Consider the following 18,098-nt stretch of genomic DNA (forward strand, 5'->3'; position numbering starts at 1 on the left):
CACTGGGAGAGAGCCACAAAACTTAAGGGTTAAACGAAGCTTTAAGACTGGTTCGATTTTGGGTCTGACCTGGACTTGTCCTGTTCCAGACTTTTCCAAACCACACTCTGGTAGCATCAACAGATCAAGAACAAACTCAGAGTCGGAGGAATTGTTTTATTTCCTGTTATTGCTCAGACAGAAATTCTGCTAAAAGACAAAAAAACTACAATGTTTTTTAAACGTTCCCTCAGTAAAACACTTGAGTAAGACATTAAATACACATCAGACATCCATTTCCACTTCTTCATAACAGCAACAAGTTGTGCAAAAATAAAAACCTTCTGTGCATTGCTTATATTTGCAGTGCTTAACAAATGTATCAGACCACCATCTAGTGCACGTTTTGTCACAGTCGACCTAACTCTGACCAAGCTCTATAAAGAAAATCTTATTTTTAATGTTGTAAAATATCATTATTGTTGTTATCCATGACTTTTCACGTTTTCTGATTTACAAAAAAAAAAAAAGCAGAAGACAAAGCACATAATTATTCCCACGTCTCTCTTAGAAATGAGATTAATAAAATTACCTTTTGATCCAGATGCCAAATTACACTTATTTATATGCATTTGCAAACAGAAAAATTGGTTTCGTTTCAGTGGTTGGACGTTACGTTCGATTCACAGTCCACTGTCCTGGATCAAGTTTGGGTATAAAAACTTCAGGGAATTCAGTAATTTTCAGTTTTAAACAAGTTTGTGAAAAACTTCTGAAATATTTGTTCTCGTGTAAAACCGGTGGTCTCATAAATTTGTTCAGAACTGTATGTGACTTTCATCCATGAGATATTTAAGGCACTTCACGTCAGTTTAGTTAAACCATCATGTGACTGAGGGACATCACCATCGAATAAAGATTTCAGAACGAGTGATCTCTCTGGGTTGGTAGCTGGAGATTTGATTTTATTTGCCCACGATAATGTTAAAGACCCAGGAATCTGCCGCAAATGACATATAAACTCATTTCTTACACACACCATGAGTGCAAAGGAAGACAACACTGTGCTGATGTCGTCATCAAGCGTTTAGAGCTTCAGGAAAGTTACACAGGGCATTGTTTTATCCAGCACAGCGTGACCTGTATTTTACAGCAGGCTAAAAGCAGCAGTAAGGTGAAGCACATTAGTCAGCTGATGTGGTCTCACGTTCAGTCCTCTGCACACAGATAGAAATAACATGGTGCAATGACACCTTCTCACTCCTGTCTGTGGCTTAAGTTGTGAATCTATGCACAATCCAAATTACAAAGACACTGTTAGGACTCTGGAAATGTAAATAAAGACTCAATGCAATGATTTGCAGTGCTGCGCAGCTACAACCCTCTGTCAGACAAGAAAGACACAACATTCCTCTCCCAGAGGAGAGAGGAGTGCTGTTGGAAGCAGAGGGAATGCTGCACTGTGGGAAATGTGAAAGTGTCCCACTCTTTCTGACACTGCTCATATTTTTCTTAAATGGCACATTTTCTCAGCTCATGTTCTCAGACATGTTTTCTGTGTTATAATGAGAATAAAGAATGTTTACCACATTTGCAAATCCTTGTATTGTATTTATTTACATTTTACACAGGAGTCCAACTTTTGGGTTTTTGCAGGTTTAAATTAAAATAAAATCCTGAGGTGCTAGAAAAGGTTCTATGTTTCATAAACCTTTAAAAAGTCACGGGGGCTTCCGGAGGTAAAAGGTGTTCTAATCTAGAGGCTCATTCTCGGAGGACGTACCAGCAGAGAAAGTAAGTTTAACTTCCTGTTTCCTAGAGAAAGTTCCTGTGGCGATAACCTTTAGAATAATACAGAACACTTATTTTCCACATAAAACAACACAGAAGATCACAGTCATTCCTAAAAAGAGGACTCTACGGCCACATAAACACACGAATCCCTTTTCAGACTGACACCGTTAGCTAAACACAAAGTGCTTCCTGATGCTACTCACAGCAACAAGTGCTTCTAGTGTAAAGAGCCTGCTGAGGTCTGCTGTCCACATGGCTAAAACTAACCCTGATCCCACAGCTTAAACTCATTACTATACAACCACATGCTTCACTGCCTGCTAATCATTTTCCATTTACTGTTCATCTCCTTCAAATTGTTTCCCTTCCAGCTCTACTGGTTAGACTGTATATAAAAGATGGCAGCCAAAATATCAGAAATCTGGCCTTGAATTAACTTCTTGTTGTTCTAAACTGTACTGAAGTGGAAACGGTTCCTTGTTACCAAACTTTTAATTCAGTCTGACAAATTCATTCAGAGAGGTGAGGTTTCATTTTACAATCACGACGCTAAAAAACTAAACTGGTTCTTTAAGACAACACACACATTCACACCCATTCTCACTTTAACACCCTGAGCTTAGTTAATGACATTCTGTTTTTGGGTCCCTTATTCTTCTGCTATTAATAATGGTATTCCTTTAGATTAAATTAGACACAAAAACACAAAAAAAGAGGGCTGATCGTCACATCAACCAAACAATATGCTGGTTAACCTATCAGAAGCCGGACGGAAATACTGTAACCATGATGACAGAGCAAATTGTCATCAGCTGATCCCTCACTTTACCAAAAAGTTACACTGATCATTAAAACAAAAATACAACTTTCTGTCACAAATATAAAATATATCTTTTCCATGTAAATATATCTTCATGTGTGCGGACTATTTATTTACAGACAGCTCATTTACACAGTCTGACGAGCAAGCAGCCATCACCTCACAGGAGATTCAGTCCTGGCAGAGAAAACATCTGAAGGTTCCCTCTGAACATCCAATTTAGGAGCCGGGTTGTGGAGAGAAAAAATAAAAGAAAAAAAATGTCTTCAGGTCAGTCGGGTATTTTTAGTACTGGATGTACTCGGACTGAAGAGACTGAAAGAGAAAACAAACAGTGTGATTAACTTTAGGGCAAATGTGATCCCTGCATTTCCTGTGGGGGGCTTTAACAGAGCTGTGGGAGGACGATGTGGGAAAAGGAAATTCCAGATGAACTGACATCCATGAAATCAACTATAACAACCAGGGCTTATCTAAAACTTTTGTCCTATGCACGGTTGTTCATCATGATATTTACAATCTATATTGATCATAAACATCATGGCCACCTTAAAAGTCTGTACAAGAAAATTCAGAGTTCTTTCTAAAGTCATAGCTGAAAACATGAAAAGCTCTACAGTACTCTGTGGAGCTGGTTCATGTCACCAGCACCAACATAAATGTAGCTGGGAATGACACAGGAATTTTCTGATTGTGTAAAACTAAAATAAGCACACAGGTGTCTAAACAGAGTTGTATCTACAGTGTCTTTGTGTGTTGCTCCCTGCAGACCATTTGCACTGTGCCTCTGCAGACAGGCCCACATTTTTACAGCAGACACTGCTGCTCAGTTTTTCATTATTCCGAAAGCTCATTTTACACAATTGACAACGTTTTTCATCAGAAATACATGACGACAACATTCCTCTGTGCTGTGGCTAACATATATAGTCTCTGTCACAGTAGCATTGCATGGTCCATGTATGCCTACATGTATGCTAAAGCACTCACAAATACCTTGACTAAGCAGCAATTTTATGAACCGTTCAGAAACCAAGCTGTACGCACAGTGCATGCTGCAAAAAACGAAGTGAACCCTTAAATTTACTAACTCGTACAACCCCGTTAGAATCTCCATCAGATGCTTCCTGTAGCTGATTATAGTGCTTGCACAGTCATGAGGAGGAATTCTGGGCCATTTCCTGCTACTTCCTACAACTGTTTCAGTTCATCAATATTTGGCAATGTCTTGATTAGTAAGCCTTCGTAGGACTCAATAAGTAGGAGGTCAGCACTGTGACCTCCCACTGCTCCAAAACATTCATTTTTGCTGGTTCAACTGTTCTTAATTTCCCTAACATGCTGACATGTTAGGGAAATTAGCTTGTAAACTGCTGACTTGGCATTTTCCCCTAAAATTCCTGGATCCAGTTTTAAATGACTTGTTCACTCAGGCTCTGAGGTAACAAACACTTTACAGGAGGGAAAAGGTCTTGTGTTTTATGTGCGGAGCCTTAGGAGTTTGTGATCACAACTCATGAGGTCACATTTCTATTCTAGAAATCAGATTCATGTCAGCTGACTGGCTGCGCCGTTCTAGCAGCTTCATTTTCTTCTCTGAAACCAGCTCAGAGTTTTGTTGCCTGTGCGCTTGGGATCGCTGTCTTGCTGAAATGTCCACCATCGTTTCATCTTCATCATCCTGGCAGCAGATTTTTATCAAAAATGTCTTGGTACATTTTTCCACTCATTCTTCCTTCAAATTATATGAAAACTGCCACTGCCATATACTTAAAAGCCCCACACCATGATGTCCCCACCTTCAAACTTCACTGTTGTCTTTGGGGTGATATGCAGCGGCTTTTGGCCTCCAAACATGGTGTGTGTTATGGCATTCAAAGAGTTCAGTTTTGGTCTCATCTCACCAGAATATATTAGGGCTCTTTGACAACAGAATTTCTTTCCCCCCCTCTGTCTGAAATCTTGCAGAGGCCACCCGGTCGTGGTCAGTTTATTGTGTAATGATGTTCTTTCTATTTCAGCAGTGCTCAGTGGAACTCACTGGAGCAGTGTAAAAATTCTAATGTAGCCAATGCCATCAGTATGTTTTACCCCTCTTGAGATGTTTCTTGTATGACTCTTTTGTATGAGACACCTTTTCATAGGCCATCAGTTGGCACTGAACCAGCTGATATTAGTTTGCACTAAGTGGTAGGATTGCTTTCTAATTACTGACAGATTTCAGCTGCTGTCATGACTTTCCATGCCTGTTTGCACCTCCCTTTCTTAATTAGTTCAATACTTTATCCTTTCTTATTATTACACATAATGTATGGATATCTACAGTTTCTTGAAGAAGTTTCACCTCTCATCTGAGAAGCTTCTTCAGTTCTGTGTGTGTGGGTTTCCCTGTAAGTCAACAAACACAGACCAGCATCTACTTTTTGACTCACACCACTCATCACAAACTTGGGAGTAATCAGGACCCTGCAGCACCGAGCAGAAAACATTCCCTCTAAAGCAGAAGGGAAAGAAAAGGAACACACCCCTTTAAAGAAAGCTCTTAGAACACATGGTTATCCCGACTGGGCTTTCATCAAATCAGGAAAGATGCACAGAAAACAAAGGTCAAATGACAAACAGAACAACATGGTCATCCCTTATGTAGCAGGTTTATCAGAGAAACCCAAGAGAATTTTGCATAAGTATGACCTCCCAATGTACTTCAGACCCAGCCGCATCCTCAGACAAAAACTGGTTCATCCCAAGGACAAAACTCCCAAACACAAACTAAGCCACTTCACAAAGTCATGGCACAACATAGAAGAGCCACTTCGACAGGACAAGACTCAGCTGTACACTTGCATCTAAAGGTTAAAGGTCACTCTTTCAAGGATGCCAATGTTCATATTTTGGACAGAGAAGACAGACGGTTTGAAAGAGGAGTGAAAGGGGCCATTTATGCCCACTGTGAACGACCATCCTAGAACAGAGCTGGTAGTTTAGGACCCCAACTGTCTGCCACCAACAATGTAGTTTTGAGATCCTTTCCCAGGTGCCTTAACACCCACTCACATCTTGCATCAGGTGTCAATAGTTTACACGATAGGACGAGCTATCACAATGGTTTCCCCCGAAACCTCTGCTAATAATAACCCACATCCTTTTTGACACCTTGGCTCATGTGATGACGGACATGATCAATAGTGGGTCAATGACCCTCTTAAGAGACACACCCACTAGGTTTTAAATACCTGAGACTCGCTACCATTTGGTTTTAGAACTGAAGAAGCTACTTGGATGAGAGGTGAAACGTCTTCAAGTAACTTAAAGTCCAGTCACTTCTCTTTCCAAGCTCCACAGACTCGGACATAGACATATGTAGTTGGATTTCTTTGCATGTGTGGAGTGAATGTGTTGTTACTGACATCAGGTGAGAGTTTCATCTCAAGAACACCTTTAGAAATATATCTACTTAGAAAACTGGTGGCATGTTCAATGATTCAATGATCATTTTACCTGCTGTATCCAGTTGTTAAACCTCTGAAAAAAATTAGATCATTGAATTTGGATTTGTCATCAAGCGCTGAAGACTACATGTTCACACACGTACATATCCAAGTAACACCTACAACCCCCTCTCAAATGTGTTATATTCAAACTTTAGTTACAATAAGTTAACTCCTTTTAGGGACTGAGATCTGAGCAGGTTCCTCAGCTCAGCAGCAGCTTTGTGTTAGTGTGAGTGACGTTAACATGACTGAGAGAAACATAAGGAGCGAAACGCCACAGAAATACACTGATTCATACCTCCATTAACTAAACAACATCTTTGAAAACAGAGATTCACCAGGTTCATCATGATATTAAAAGTAACGAGAGGATCATTAACATCCCACTTATAAACCCCCAAAATTACAAACAAACAAAAAAAGAGTTCTAATGACAAGGTGTTTTTCAACCTGCAAATATTGCATATTGTATTAATAATTGTAAATCTTTGTCAATAATATGTACAAAATATTAAATCTTTAGGAGAACATAAAACACAATAAGGCATATAAACATATTTATTAGAATGGTTGTCAATTACTTATCTGTTAACAGACTACTGAGTTATTTACAGGCTTTGAGGCTTCTGTGTCTCAGCAGCTCATCCTATACCGTGTTGCTTTTTATGGGGTTCTATTTTGAAGTGGTGACACCTTATCATTTCATCCCTTGTTCTTGTCGTTACTGTCCAGTCAGAACACAGATCAGATCAGAAACACCAGAGAAGGAAACGGAAAACAGCAGAGGTCATGGATCAGAAACACACTGGAAACATCAGCTATTAAACAAGCTGTGTTTTTACTGGCTGAGAGTCAAAATGTTCCAGAGCAACTACTGTGCATTATTAACACACTTGGGGGGAGAAAAAAGAGAAAACAGAAGTCACAGATACAAGATTGAACTCTGTTTTCATATTTTGCTGTTGTAAACCTGCAGACTGTATGTAAAAGTATGTATCCCTGTGATGTCACTCATCCTCAGATTTAGTTGTTTGGCCCTTTCTTGAGCCAGCATGCATACACTATGCACAGATATACTGAGTAGTCAGTACTAAATAATCCACAAAAACTATGGAAAGGAGCTATTCTGTGACTACAGGTAATTTGTACACCTGTCAATCAAATAAACCAGGGCCTTACAAGATTGAACTGAGCGACTCATCAAAAAAAATAAAAAAAAAAAAAAAATAAAAAAATCAGTCACCCTGTTTAGCGGGTATGCAGGGTAAAAACAGTAAAGACCAAAACTATTTTGTGTAGCAGGTCATTAACCTGGTTATGTCATGGCTGAAGTTCACCAATCAAAGTCTGTTCATTTTGCAGCCCTGAGAGTTGCTGCTCAAGTGGCTTAAAGAAATCTGCTGTTGCATCCAGCGTGTTAGTGACATGAAAACAGAGAGCCAAGCAACACAGAGGGAGGGGCCAAGCTGCTGCTGTGTCAGAGGACTTACAGGTATGGAGCGGCTCAGGTAGCGTCCTGAGGGGCCCTTTGTTGCGCTGTAGGGCCCAGGGCCCCTGTAGGGCCTGAAGTCCTGAGGCCCTGGTTGAACCAGACCTTTTCCTGTAGGGGGCACTGCAGGGCTGCTGTATAGACTGATGTTGTTGTTGACTTCATGCTGTATGCTGCGAGGTCCATTACCATAGCGAGAGACAGATGGTGGAGTAAAAGATGATGACGGGGAGCTTAGAGAGAAAGAAGACGAGGACGGGGGAGGAAGAGAGGAGTACAGAGTCTTCCTGTCCTTCTCGGTGTCAGCAGCGTACAGATCACTGAGAGAGCTGGCCAATCGAGAGCTCAGATTTGAGCTAAAGTCAGCAGGCAAACAACACACAAACAAATTATTACAACAAACAATACAGCTAATATAATGCAACACGTCTACTCCATCTGAATTCAAGTCAGTGTAAAGGTGACTACACTGGTTTAAACCGGATTCCTGTTACTTTTGCTTAAATCCATTTAAATCCAGTTTAAACCTGAAACAGATCAGGTTCAATCAGCCATTGTTAAAACACAAGTTGAAAATCAGCCAAGTACTTTTACTAAATGGTAAATGGACTTGTTCTTGTATAGCGCATTTCTACTCAGGGCACTCTTTTCGCAACTTCCCTCAATCACCCATTCACACACACTTTCTATCTAACATTCACACACATTCATACTTCACTGCATCAGACAACCCTAAGAGTTGTTGATCAAGTGCCTTAAAGAAATCTGGTGTTGCATGGGTTAGTATCTTGCATGCAGACTGGAGCAGATGGGACTGAACCACTAACTCTCCAATTAGTAAGTGACCTGCTCTACCACTTCAGCTACAGCCACTAGTACTTCTGACAGGTACTACAGGTAGTGTGTTAGTACTACAGAGCAAGAAAGGAGGCGAGTAGTGAGTTCAGATGAAAAGCAGTAGGTTATAAAGGAGGTGATGTGATGTAGGTGAGAAGGATAAAGGAGGTCTTTGGGATCACTGACCTCCTGATGTTTGACATTGTTGATGATGGACTCTTCCCGATCCTCTTGGCTGCAGCAGAATTGGAGGATGTCGGGTAATTGGTGGACTTGAGTGGGGAAGTGGCGCCCATCGACAGTCTGGACACAGACACAGAGACGGTGATCAAAAGTCACGATTCCTATGTTTTCGTGTGCACTGAGGAAATCTGTAATATGTTTGGCTGTGAGGAATTGTACCTGAGTGGCTGTGAGGCTGATCTACTGTGCACATTTATCTCCTCCACTCTGAAAAATGACATCTTTGTCAATGCAGGCTCCGAACAAAACTTAAGACAAGACAGACTACATGCCAGTGCCTGAAAAATCAGCCTGCCACCTTTCAGCAGGGGGAGCAGGGGAAGAAGAAGGAGGAGAAAGAGAGGAGGGTTCACTTGTCCTGGTTTATAAGAAATACTTTTAGTTCAGTGCCAAGCAGTTTTTTGGGATTCGGAGCGCTTCCTGCAATCAGAACACGCACACTTAGGGCCACCCGAAAAGAGTTACTGCAGTGCAACAGTCTCTTGTAGCTTATTCCTTTAAGTGAAACCAATTTAATATCTCAGGAACTGCATTAGAATCCCAGGAGCTCTGATGTTCTGTCCACATATAAAGCAATTTGCACGCAGCCTTGAAGGTGACGCTTGATTGCCAGTGGAAATTCCAGACTTTGGTTAACTAGTTAACCCTTTAATAAATTTACCACCCCCTGATATCTCACTGGTAGTCACTTCAATTGCTTGTGTGAAAGCTGAGAAAGTTTAACTCAGGTTCCTCCCACTTCGTGTATGTAATGATTATTTTGGCCACTCCTGCTTCATATCACCCAAAGTGGTTGTAGTTGTCACAAGCTCTAGAAAAAGATGAACTATGAATCGTTTAAGCGTAAATTAACACACCTAACTCAAAGGCTGAACCAGGGTTGCATCTACACATAATTATAATAATACATTTTATTTAAAAGCACCTTACAAGACACCCAAGGACACTTCACGATAAGAGTAAAAAACATATAACAGAAGAAAGACAGCACGAAGAACACTTAAAAACAAGACAAAATAAACAATAAGTACACATTCAATAAGCACACTTGAACAGATTTCAAGGTTATAATCTGCCTGGGAGCAGAGCAACTGAAGGCTCTTCTTCCCATGCTACTGAGAATTTGCATATGATCAAGGAACTGACCTCCCAGCCCATTGTTCCCTCAGTGGTGCTAGTCTCAGTCATTATGCAAATGTACTGTTTATAAGCTTGGGGAAACCCTCAGTCAGCTGAGTCACTTGGATGAGTGACGAAACGTTTCTCCCACTGAAAACGCTACGTCTAGATGAACAGAATCAACTTTTGGGGACCCTCTCACAAAAATATCATCGCTGCACGGCAGGCTTTTTTCGGACGGCCCTAAGTGTGTGTTCTGATTGCAGGAAGGACTCCCAATCCTGAAAAATTGCTTGGCACTGAACTAAAAATATTTCTCATAAATAACAACAAGTGAGCAGTCCTCTCTCTTTCTCCTCCTTCCTCGTGACTTAAAATCATGTCATCAGACTGACCTCACAGCCCATTAGTTAGTCAGTGTTGCTAGTTTCAACCATTATGCAAATGTACCGCTTATAAGTTGGGGAAATGTGCAGTCAGCTGAGTTTGAAGAGATCACATTTTTCCCCACTGAAAAGTTTCAGCTGTAATGGGTGGTACTGATTTGGTTAGCTTTTAGTACCTCAGGGCACTAGTAGTGGCTGGACGGGGGAAGCGTCGGCTCTTTAAGGCTCTCAGTTTGTCTCCCTGAGTCAGGCCCAGCCCACCGTCTGTTTGGTCACCCTGAAACATAAAACAAAAATACCGTATGACAGCTGACATGTTGCACTTCACAATAAGAATAAACTCACAATAAATAAATAAATGATGCTATTAACAATAATAATGACAGAATAATCATAATGATGGAAAAGAAAAACTAACGGCAAGTAAAGAATATCAATGAGTACCTAATACCTGCGATTAAAAGTGAACCATCAACAAATTGCTGATCCTGACCGATCATTAGTCAAAGACAAAGCTCCTGTTTCCAACTTAATCCTATCACCAAGAAAAGCCTAAGACTAAATAGTCATGCAAAAACTAAAAACCAGTTCAATCTTTAAAGCTCAATACACTTAAATAAAAGCGGGTCAGCTTTCAATGTTTAATTGTGCAATATTTTGGGAGTTTGTTGAATTACCTCACAGAAAATTCACTTCTTTGAAATATTGTAATGTGATAAGAAACACAAAGAAGAAACAAGACTTTTTTTTGATAAAGATCACATAATGTGTTTTGATTATGATTATGAATGCTGAAGTTTGAGGGTAAGGACAATTTCAGGTCACATACACAAAGCTTCTTCAATGTGCCTGTTCTGTGTGTGTGTCCTACCTCATGTAGTTGGTCGGAGCTCTGCGATCTGGACAAGTTGCCGTTAGGGTTTGTGTTGATGTGTGTAGGGTTTAATGTGAGCTCCTCCATACTGGTGATGAGATGAGGCATAGCCCTCTCCTCCTGCTTGGCTTTTTGGGAATGCTGATTGTCTCCGAGTGACCACAGCGCTGCCTGCTTCCTGTTAATGCAAACACACATCACTGTTAATGCTACAACTGGTTTTCTTTAAAGATCCTGCTTCACAGTTGCTTAAATTTTGTCTCATGCAAATAAAAAACTTATTTGGATTAATGTTTTTGTCGGATCAAGTTGTTGTCAGCCAGACCCTGGATCTTTTTGCTCTTTGAAGCTGTTGTTTGACTGATTAATATAGCAACAAAACCTTAAACCTATTTGTTTAATCTCAAATCTCTTGTGGGTTTGAAGGCTTATTGGATTGAAGAACCAAATAAACAGGATCAATATAACTAGGACAAACTGAGCTTTGTTTTAACTAACTTACAGACAACAGGACCCTGAACTGCAAACTACTATATCCCAACAAAACATTAATTTGTCACACTGGATAAAACATTGTTTTTGAAGTGATAGATCACCAATTAAAAAACTTAAGCAGTTAAAAATTTCAGCTGTTTGTTGAGTAGCTGCAAAGCTCAGACTCAAACCACTATGTGCTGATTGAAATCTTCACCACGTTCAAACATGTGTTCACAGAAACTGGCCTAATGACAAAACAAACCGAGCTGCTCTATACTAGCCTGCAGTAACTTGGTAATCTGATTACAGGTTTTAAGAGCAAAACTGGATGGTCACACATTAAAGTAGTTTCTGCACTGTTTCAGATGCAGGATGAATACAAGATGAGGCTATTTTGAGGCACTATAAAATTAACTTGATTTTCAACAGTCACCAAAAACATAAAACTGAATATATAGAAGTCACCAGTTAAATCTTCTAAAAACTACATTTAAAAGTCGACTGCCCTATCAGAAGGTTTCTTGAAAAAACAATGATATTACTATCACAATATTTTCTGTTTCACTTCTTTTGGTTTCTTTCTGGGAGTAAGTGCTGGTGGTCATGAGTATCACACCTTCCATTTACTTTCATGTGCTTCTCACATTTACTAGAATACCCGTAACCCATGATCATTCATGTAGACAGGGCAGAATGAATGTGACATTAACTTGTTGCACCATCTTGTGGTACAAACTGGCATTACACCAAACGATAGTTCAGTTTTTTTGTTTATTTCTTTTTTTTTACACTGCACTTCTGTAGTAGATATAGTGGTGGTCAGAGCTTTACTTTCACAAATCACATGCATGGATGGCAAGGTATTTTTGGATGGTGGAATAATACAGACATCTTTTACGACTGTATTACTACTGTATTATAATTTTGGTGCACAAGTTTGAATTTATTTTGGATTTTCTTTAATGCACACAGAATCAAAATAATACATAGAGGCTCCTCCAAAATTTCTTTAGGAAGTTTTAGATGTCACAGGCCTTTGGTTACTTTCAATAATTAACAGTTCTCTCTCCACTGGCAGTGTCGCAGAATACTTAAAGACAGCCTCTGTACAACCATCATCAAAAAATATGGTCTTGATCCCTCTGACCACAACAATTACTGACCAATCTCAAAGTTACCTTTTATAGTTGCATCATGCAACTGAAAAAAAACATTCAGGTTCACAGCACTGAGGCTGTGCTTGTTATGGTAAAATGACATTGTAAGTGGTGACACTGCTGAAACTGTCTTATCTTATATTAGGGAATGGATGTGTGCAATTAAAAAAAAAATCATTTAGATAAACTGCATCCAAGCATCAAGTCCTTCATGTTTCCTTTATCAGTTTATGCAAAATCAGCTGTCAGTAACCTGGGAGTGATATTCAATTCTAATTTCATCTTTGTGAAACATGAACAAGATCACCAGGTCCTGCTACTACCAAGAAATATCACAAGGACAGGATCACCTGAGAAGGAGAATTGTAGATTTACACAAGTTGGGAAGATATTTTTCAGGACCACTTTCTAAAGAACCATACTTCCCAAGAGCATTACTTCCAAGAATTGTACAAAAGTAAAACTTATTTGGATTGGCCGACACTTTGCCAAGGTCTGGACAACGAGCCAAGCTCTCACCCTCAGATGACAGGAAACTGGTGGAACACCAAGTTAAACACAGTGTCCCTATCCACAGTGAAGTGAGTATTGCTTCAGGATGGACTTGGAGGGCGCCGACCGGGGCACTTACTTCAAAATGAACACATTTAAGCTTGACTGCAATTTGCAGCTGCGCACATGGACAAGCCAAATGCCTTCTAGAGAAATGTTTTATGGTCAGATGAGAAAATGCCTGAGCTGTTTAGCCAAAATGACAGGAGATATGTTTGGAGGAGTAAAGGTGAGTGTTTCAAACGTAAGAACACTGTACCAACTGTCAAGCATGGTGCTGCTCATGCATCATGCTCTGGGGCTGTTTTCCTGCCAGTGGTACTGGTGCACTGCATAAAGAGGATATAATGAAGAGGAAGAAGAACAACAACTACCTCAAAATTATTCAGCTTCAGCCGAACTCAACAGCTAGATGGTTAAAACCTGTGCCCCCAATCTTTTTTGTTTGTTTGTTTTAAATACAATGTATGACTATATAATCATTCCACCCTGCAAAAAGAGCAGCTACAAAAAAAAAAACAATTAAAAGCCCAGAATTTCAGTAGCATTAATGCCCATATTGAGTATATGTAAACTTACCAAAACTATAGATGTTTGTGGACAAAATATGAGTAAATTTTGGAAGCAAGTTAGTTTGATGCATCATACAACTGAATACTGTTTATCTTTACATCTTAAGAATTTGTTTGTTGTTCTTTCTGAAAGATGAAAACACTCACAAAAATGAAAGGCAGAGATACAATCAAACAAATAATGAGAGACCTACTCCTCTAAGAAGTTCTGCTGGGGTCCAATCACAGAGCCCGGTCTGCAGATCCGTATCCATGCGATGGCCTCACCTGCTGTGAAGCGGTAATGTTTCATCAGGTAACAGCCGATTAGAGTTCCCGTCCTGCCCAGACCAGCTGACAGAAAGACAAAGAAGTGAACCAGTGAGTCAGCAGAGAAGTATTAAAGTAGACTTCAAACAGCCTTCTTGTTTGTTTCTATCACAAACTCTGTGGATGAACACCACTAACTCACTGCACCAACTGCAGATAAGTACCACATGCTAAATGACAATAGACTGGTCACTTCCCCTAAACTTCTAAAGCCTGCCTGAAGGGTCTAGGGATTTGGAAAAATCCCCTCACTTGCTCCAAAATGTAAATATTAGGGCTGCAACGATTCATCCTGCCTGCTCAAGGCTGATGCCAGCCATCCTATATTACATATAGCCTTACCTGCAGCAAACAGGGGTAAGTCTAAAGGGGGGCATGGGGTGTATTACATCATATTTATTTCAAGGTATTCATAATACTTTTTCAGATTGAAAGTGAAATAATATAAAATACTGTGTTAAAGGTTTTTTGTTGTCGTTGTTGTTTTAAACAAGTTAATAAAAAGCCATGAGCCAGTAAAACTGTGAGCCACTGACCAGGGGGGGTTTAGGTTGGACACTGAATTATTAATAATATTAATTAACATCTACACCATCAGAACCAGATAGAGGACAGGACATACCCTTGCAGTGGACGGCCACAGCACCATCTGTATTCTCACAGATGTGCAGAAAGCGCCGTGCGATGATGTCGTTGGGTGTGGTGCCATCTGGGAAGAAAAGGTCGTAGTGGCTGAAGCCTGCATCAGTGAAGCGTTTGGCGTCGTAGATCTTCTTGTTAAGACGGATGATAGTAGTCACATTGTGTTTTCTGAAGTATGGGAAGTAAGCCTCAGGAGCATGCAGAGGGTAACCTGCAGTAGGCAGAATGACAACAGATGTCACTTACATCCTTTAATGCTTTTGTTTCATTGGGAGACTAGATTGGCCTGACTTTGGTCAATGTAATCACACCTGGTTAAGCTGTGATGCCACATCATTGTCATTTGACTCGGAACACACTATATATTGTTTCTGCTTATTTGATCCTGGTGTATTTGCCTCTTTTCTCATTTCCTAAGGAGAACAGAGGTGACGAAAAAACAGTCTGTATTGCAACAAAGAGAAAAAAAAAAAAAAAAAGTTCACTGCTCTATTGCTTCCTTTACCTAGAAAGGTACAACCTAGCCCGGATCCAAATAGGTGAGTGCATAAACTATTGCACTAACATGAGACCATTAAAGACAATACTCCTTGGGGTTGCATGAAAAAGCTCAGCAGACTTTTACGCCAGATCCCCAATCTGCTGTGGTGGCCTGTTTGCATAAGCACTTTAATATCACTGGGTGACAAACAATCTACCCAAGATTTTAATGAATATTCCCCTTGCAGGAAATTTCAACTGATCAACTTCTGTGTCGGGCAGTTTTGAATAGATATGTAATTCAGTTCCTCCCCAAATATGAATTAATAGCCCAACTCATCCCAGGAAAATAATCATTTACCAACTTTTTTCTTACTTTATTAGCACTAAACATAAATATTCCTAAATGTTTTTGTAAATGACATCCTTCAACTTGACTCAACTCTACTGTTTCTGTTGTTTTGCATTAAAATTGAATACCACCTCAACGTGTGGACCGTTATAGCGATGCATTTAAAAGTTGTGGCATCATTTGTATGTGACACAAAAACAACAACAAGGGCGGATGTCGAGGCGATTGTACGCCTGCTTTTTTTGTTTTCAGGCTCTGGGACCACGCTGTTCGGTTTGGCCATTTCCCTTGCTGCTGAGTTTCAAAATTTGCAGTTTTGATTTTCATGAAGGAGTCATTCTTATGATCACTGAGTGACTAGCCAACCAGTGGCATACAGTGTATAATTTCACATTTTCAGATAGATTCATGAACTAGGTACCAAATGGAAAACCATAGTGGGAAGGGCTGAGGGAGAGCATGGATCTCCGCTACACGCTTAACCAAGACTAAGACTAAGTATGTATTATTGTAGGGTCTACCTTACAATATAAAGCACCACGAGGCAACTGTTGTTGTGATATGGCGCTGTATAAATAAAGTTTAATTGAACTGAATTGAATGAAAGCAATTAACAATCAGCAATCTCTCTTTAAGACAGCCTTTTGACCAAATCTGTCCCCGGGCTTCAAACAGGGAACAGCACAGGGCAGTTGATAACGTGGGAAGATCCCACAGTGGCACAAGCAGGCTAGAAGTTTACAGAAAATTACAGATTTCATCTGGCTATTGGTGAGTGCAAAACTAAATCAACTGGTCTGAAATGAGAAAAAAAATATGAAAAAGTAAAAGTTGTAAAGATTTAAAGAGTTAATGAACAACAGTTTATCTATTTGAAGTGTTTAGATGTACACAGCTTACAACTTGTAAAAGTGAAACGCCGTAACATAAACTGTTAACCCTACTGGAGTGTGTGCATGTGTGTTAGACTGAAGATTGTAAGAGTGAATGAGAGCCCCAGCTGAGTAGAGACAGGGATGTAGTTTACATATATAATTATTAGAGACTGAAAAGATCTATTAAAAAAAACAACAACAACAACAACGAAACATCAATTTCCCTCATTTGCTGGTGATTTCACCAATATTTACAAGCTAAAGGCATTTGTAGTTTACACATTATGCAACACAGTAAACTTATACATCTCTACTAAACGCAGGTGGATGTTAATTTGTCTTTTTACATAAAAATGAAAGATTTACTTTTTTTTTTGGTTATTATTTTGTGTGTTACATAACATGACACAACACGACAACGCCAATACCGCCTAGGCCATTTCTATGCCATGTCTACCAGTTCACCACCAGCTCATCACCATGACAGCCACTCACTGGGAATGAAGACTGCTAATGCTTGAGAGAGGGTCCTGGAATAGGAAAGACCCCATCTAAAGCCCACTCTGTCAACATGAAAACCAGGCCTGTTGTACCTACATGCCAGGATACAGAGAAGCCAGTTCAGAAACCCCTTCAACACTTCACTGATGCTTTTGCAGGAGAGGAGTATGTGACCCCGCCATACTTCAGACCTATGCTACAACCATTTAACACTAGTCTCCTGGCACCCAGAGACGGGGATAGTAAGCTGTGTAAATCCGGCATTGTGGAAGTAGCATCTGCTACTCAACACACTCAATACAAGCACTAGCTACAGGACAGTGTTGCTACTTCTTGTGAACTAGTATATAACTGCAGCATAACAAAGTTCCCAGTGACTGCATTGTGCACTCAACTGTGGACATCTGTGAGTAGCAAAGATGAGATTTTTTGAATGTCATCTGACACCATGTCACCCTATTATATAGGATTCCCTAGTTCCTCCTGACAGGAGCATTGCTGAGCCAGCCAATAGGGCAAACTGAGCATTGTATGGCCCATTGGCCACATCTAGTCCCTTGGTTGTTGCTGACTGGCCCACATGAGGTCAATGGTAAATTAAGATTTAAAGTACATAAGTATACATTCATGCAGTTTGCATGCAGTCTGTGGCAAATCACAACACAACTATATAGAAGACTACTGTTTTTTTAATTTACTAATGGATGCATGAAGATGATTGTAGGGTTTTTACTAGAGATGGACCGATCCGATATTACGTATCGGTCCGATACTGACGTAAATTACTGGATCGGATATCGGAGAGAAATAAAAAAATGGAATCCGATCCATTAAATATCAAAAAAAGCACCTCAAAAAACACGGCGTAACTCGGCTCATAACCATAGCACGTCGGAGCAGTATGCATCACGTGATAGAGCGGCTGTGTGTATTTGTAGTCTCGCTACCAAACCAGCATTTCATCTCCGAGGAAGTTATCCCCGAGAGAAGTAAAGCAAATGCTTAAGTTCATCTCTGAATGTTTGTAAAGCATTCCCACATTAAGCTTAACAACCGATATATGGAGCGAGTGTCTCTCTCTCCCTCCCTCTCCTGCTGCTACTTCAATCATGAAACTGCTTAATGATCAGCTGATCGGCTTTTCTGTCG

At 40.1% G+C, this 18,098-nt stretch overlaps 1 protein-coding gene across 4 annotated transcripts in view; it reads right to left on the reverse strand.

The window, feature by feature from the left end:
• Window positions 1-142: 142 nt before the first annotated feature.
• The window catches only part of cdc14ab (cell division cycle 14Ab), a 28,844-nt gene continuing 10,888 nt past the window's right edge, over window positions 143-18,098 (reverse strand). Inside the window, exons 9-16 of one of the 4 annotated variants that reach the window (XM_005948419.3) lie at window positions 14,722-14,952; window positions 13,985-14,123; window positions 11,030-11,210; window positions 10,335-10,435; window positions 8,813-8,860; window positions 8,597-8,713; window positions 7,575-7,929; window positions 143-2,908 (exon numbers count right to left, since the gene is read on the reverse strand). In XM_005948419.3, the coding sequence (XP_005948481.1) occupies window positions 2,879-2,908; window positions 7,575-7,929; window positions 8,597-8,713; window positions 8,813-8,860; window positions 10,335-10,435; window positions 11,030-11,210; window positions 13,985-14,123; window positions 14,722-14,952 (1,202 nt within the window). In that variant the 3' untranslated portion in view covers window positions 143-2,878. Of the gene's footprint in view, window positions 2,909-6,805; window positions 7,930-8,596; window positions 8,714-8,812; window positions 8,861-10,334; window positions 10,436-11,029; window positions 11,211-13,984; window positions 14,124-14,721; window positions 14,953-18,098 lie in introns of those variants that run through there. The other 3 variants (XM_005948421.3, XM_042214667.1, XM_042214668.1) reach the window with 3 other exon arrangements.

This window comes from Haplochromis burtoni, unplaced genomic scaffold (genome assembly GCF_018398535.1).
Source record: "Haplochromis burtoni strain Fernald_Lab_line unplaced genomic scaffold, NCSU_Asbu1 Contig_598, whole genome shotgun sequence".
NCBI classification, from domain to species: Eukaryota; Metazoa; Chordata; class Actinopteri; order Cichliformes; family Cichlidae; genus Haplochromis; species Haplochromis burtoni.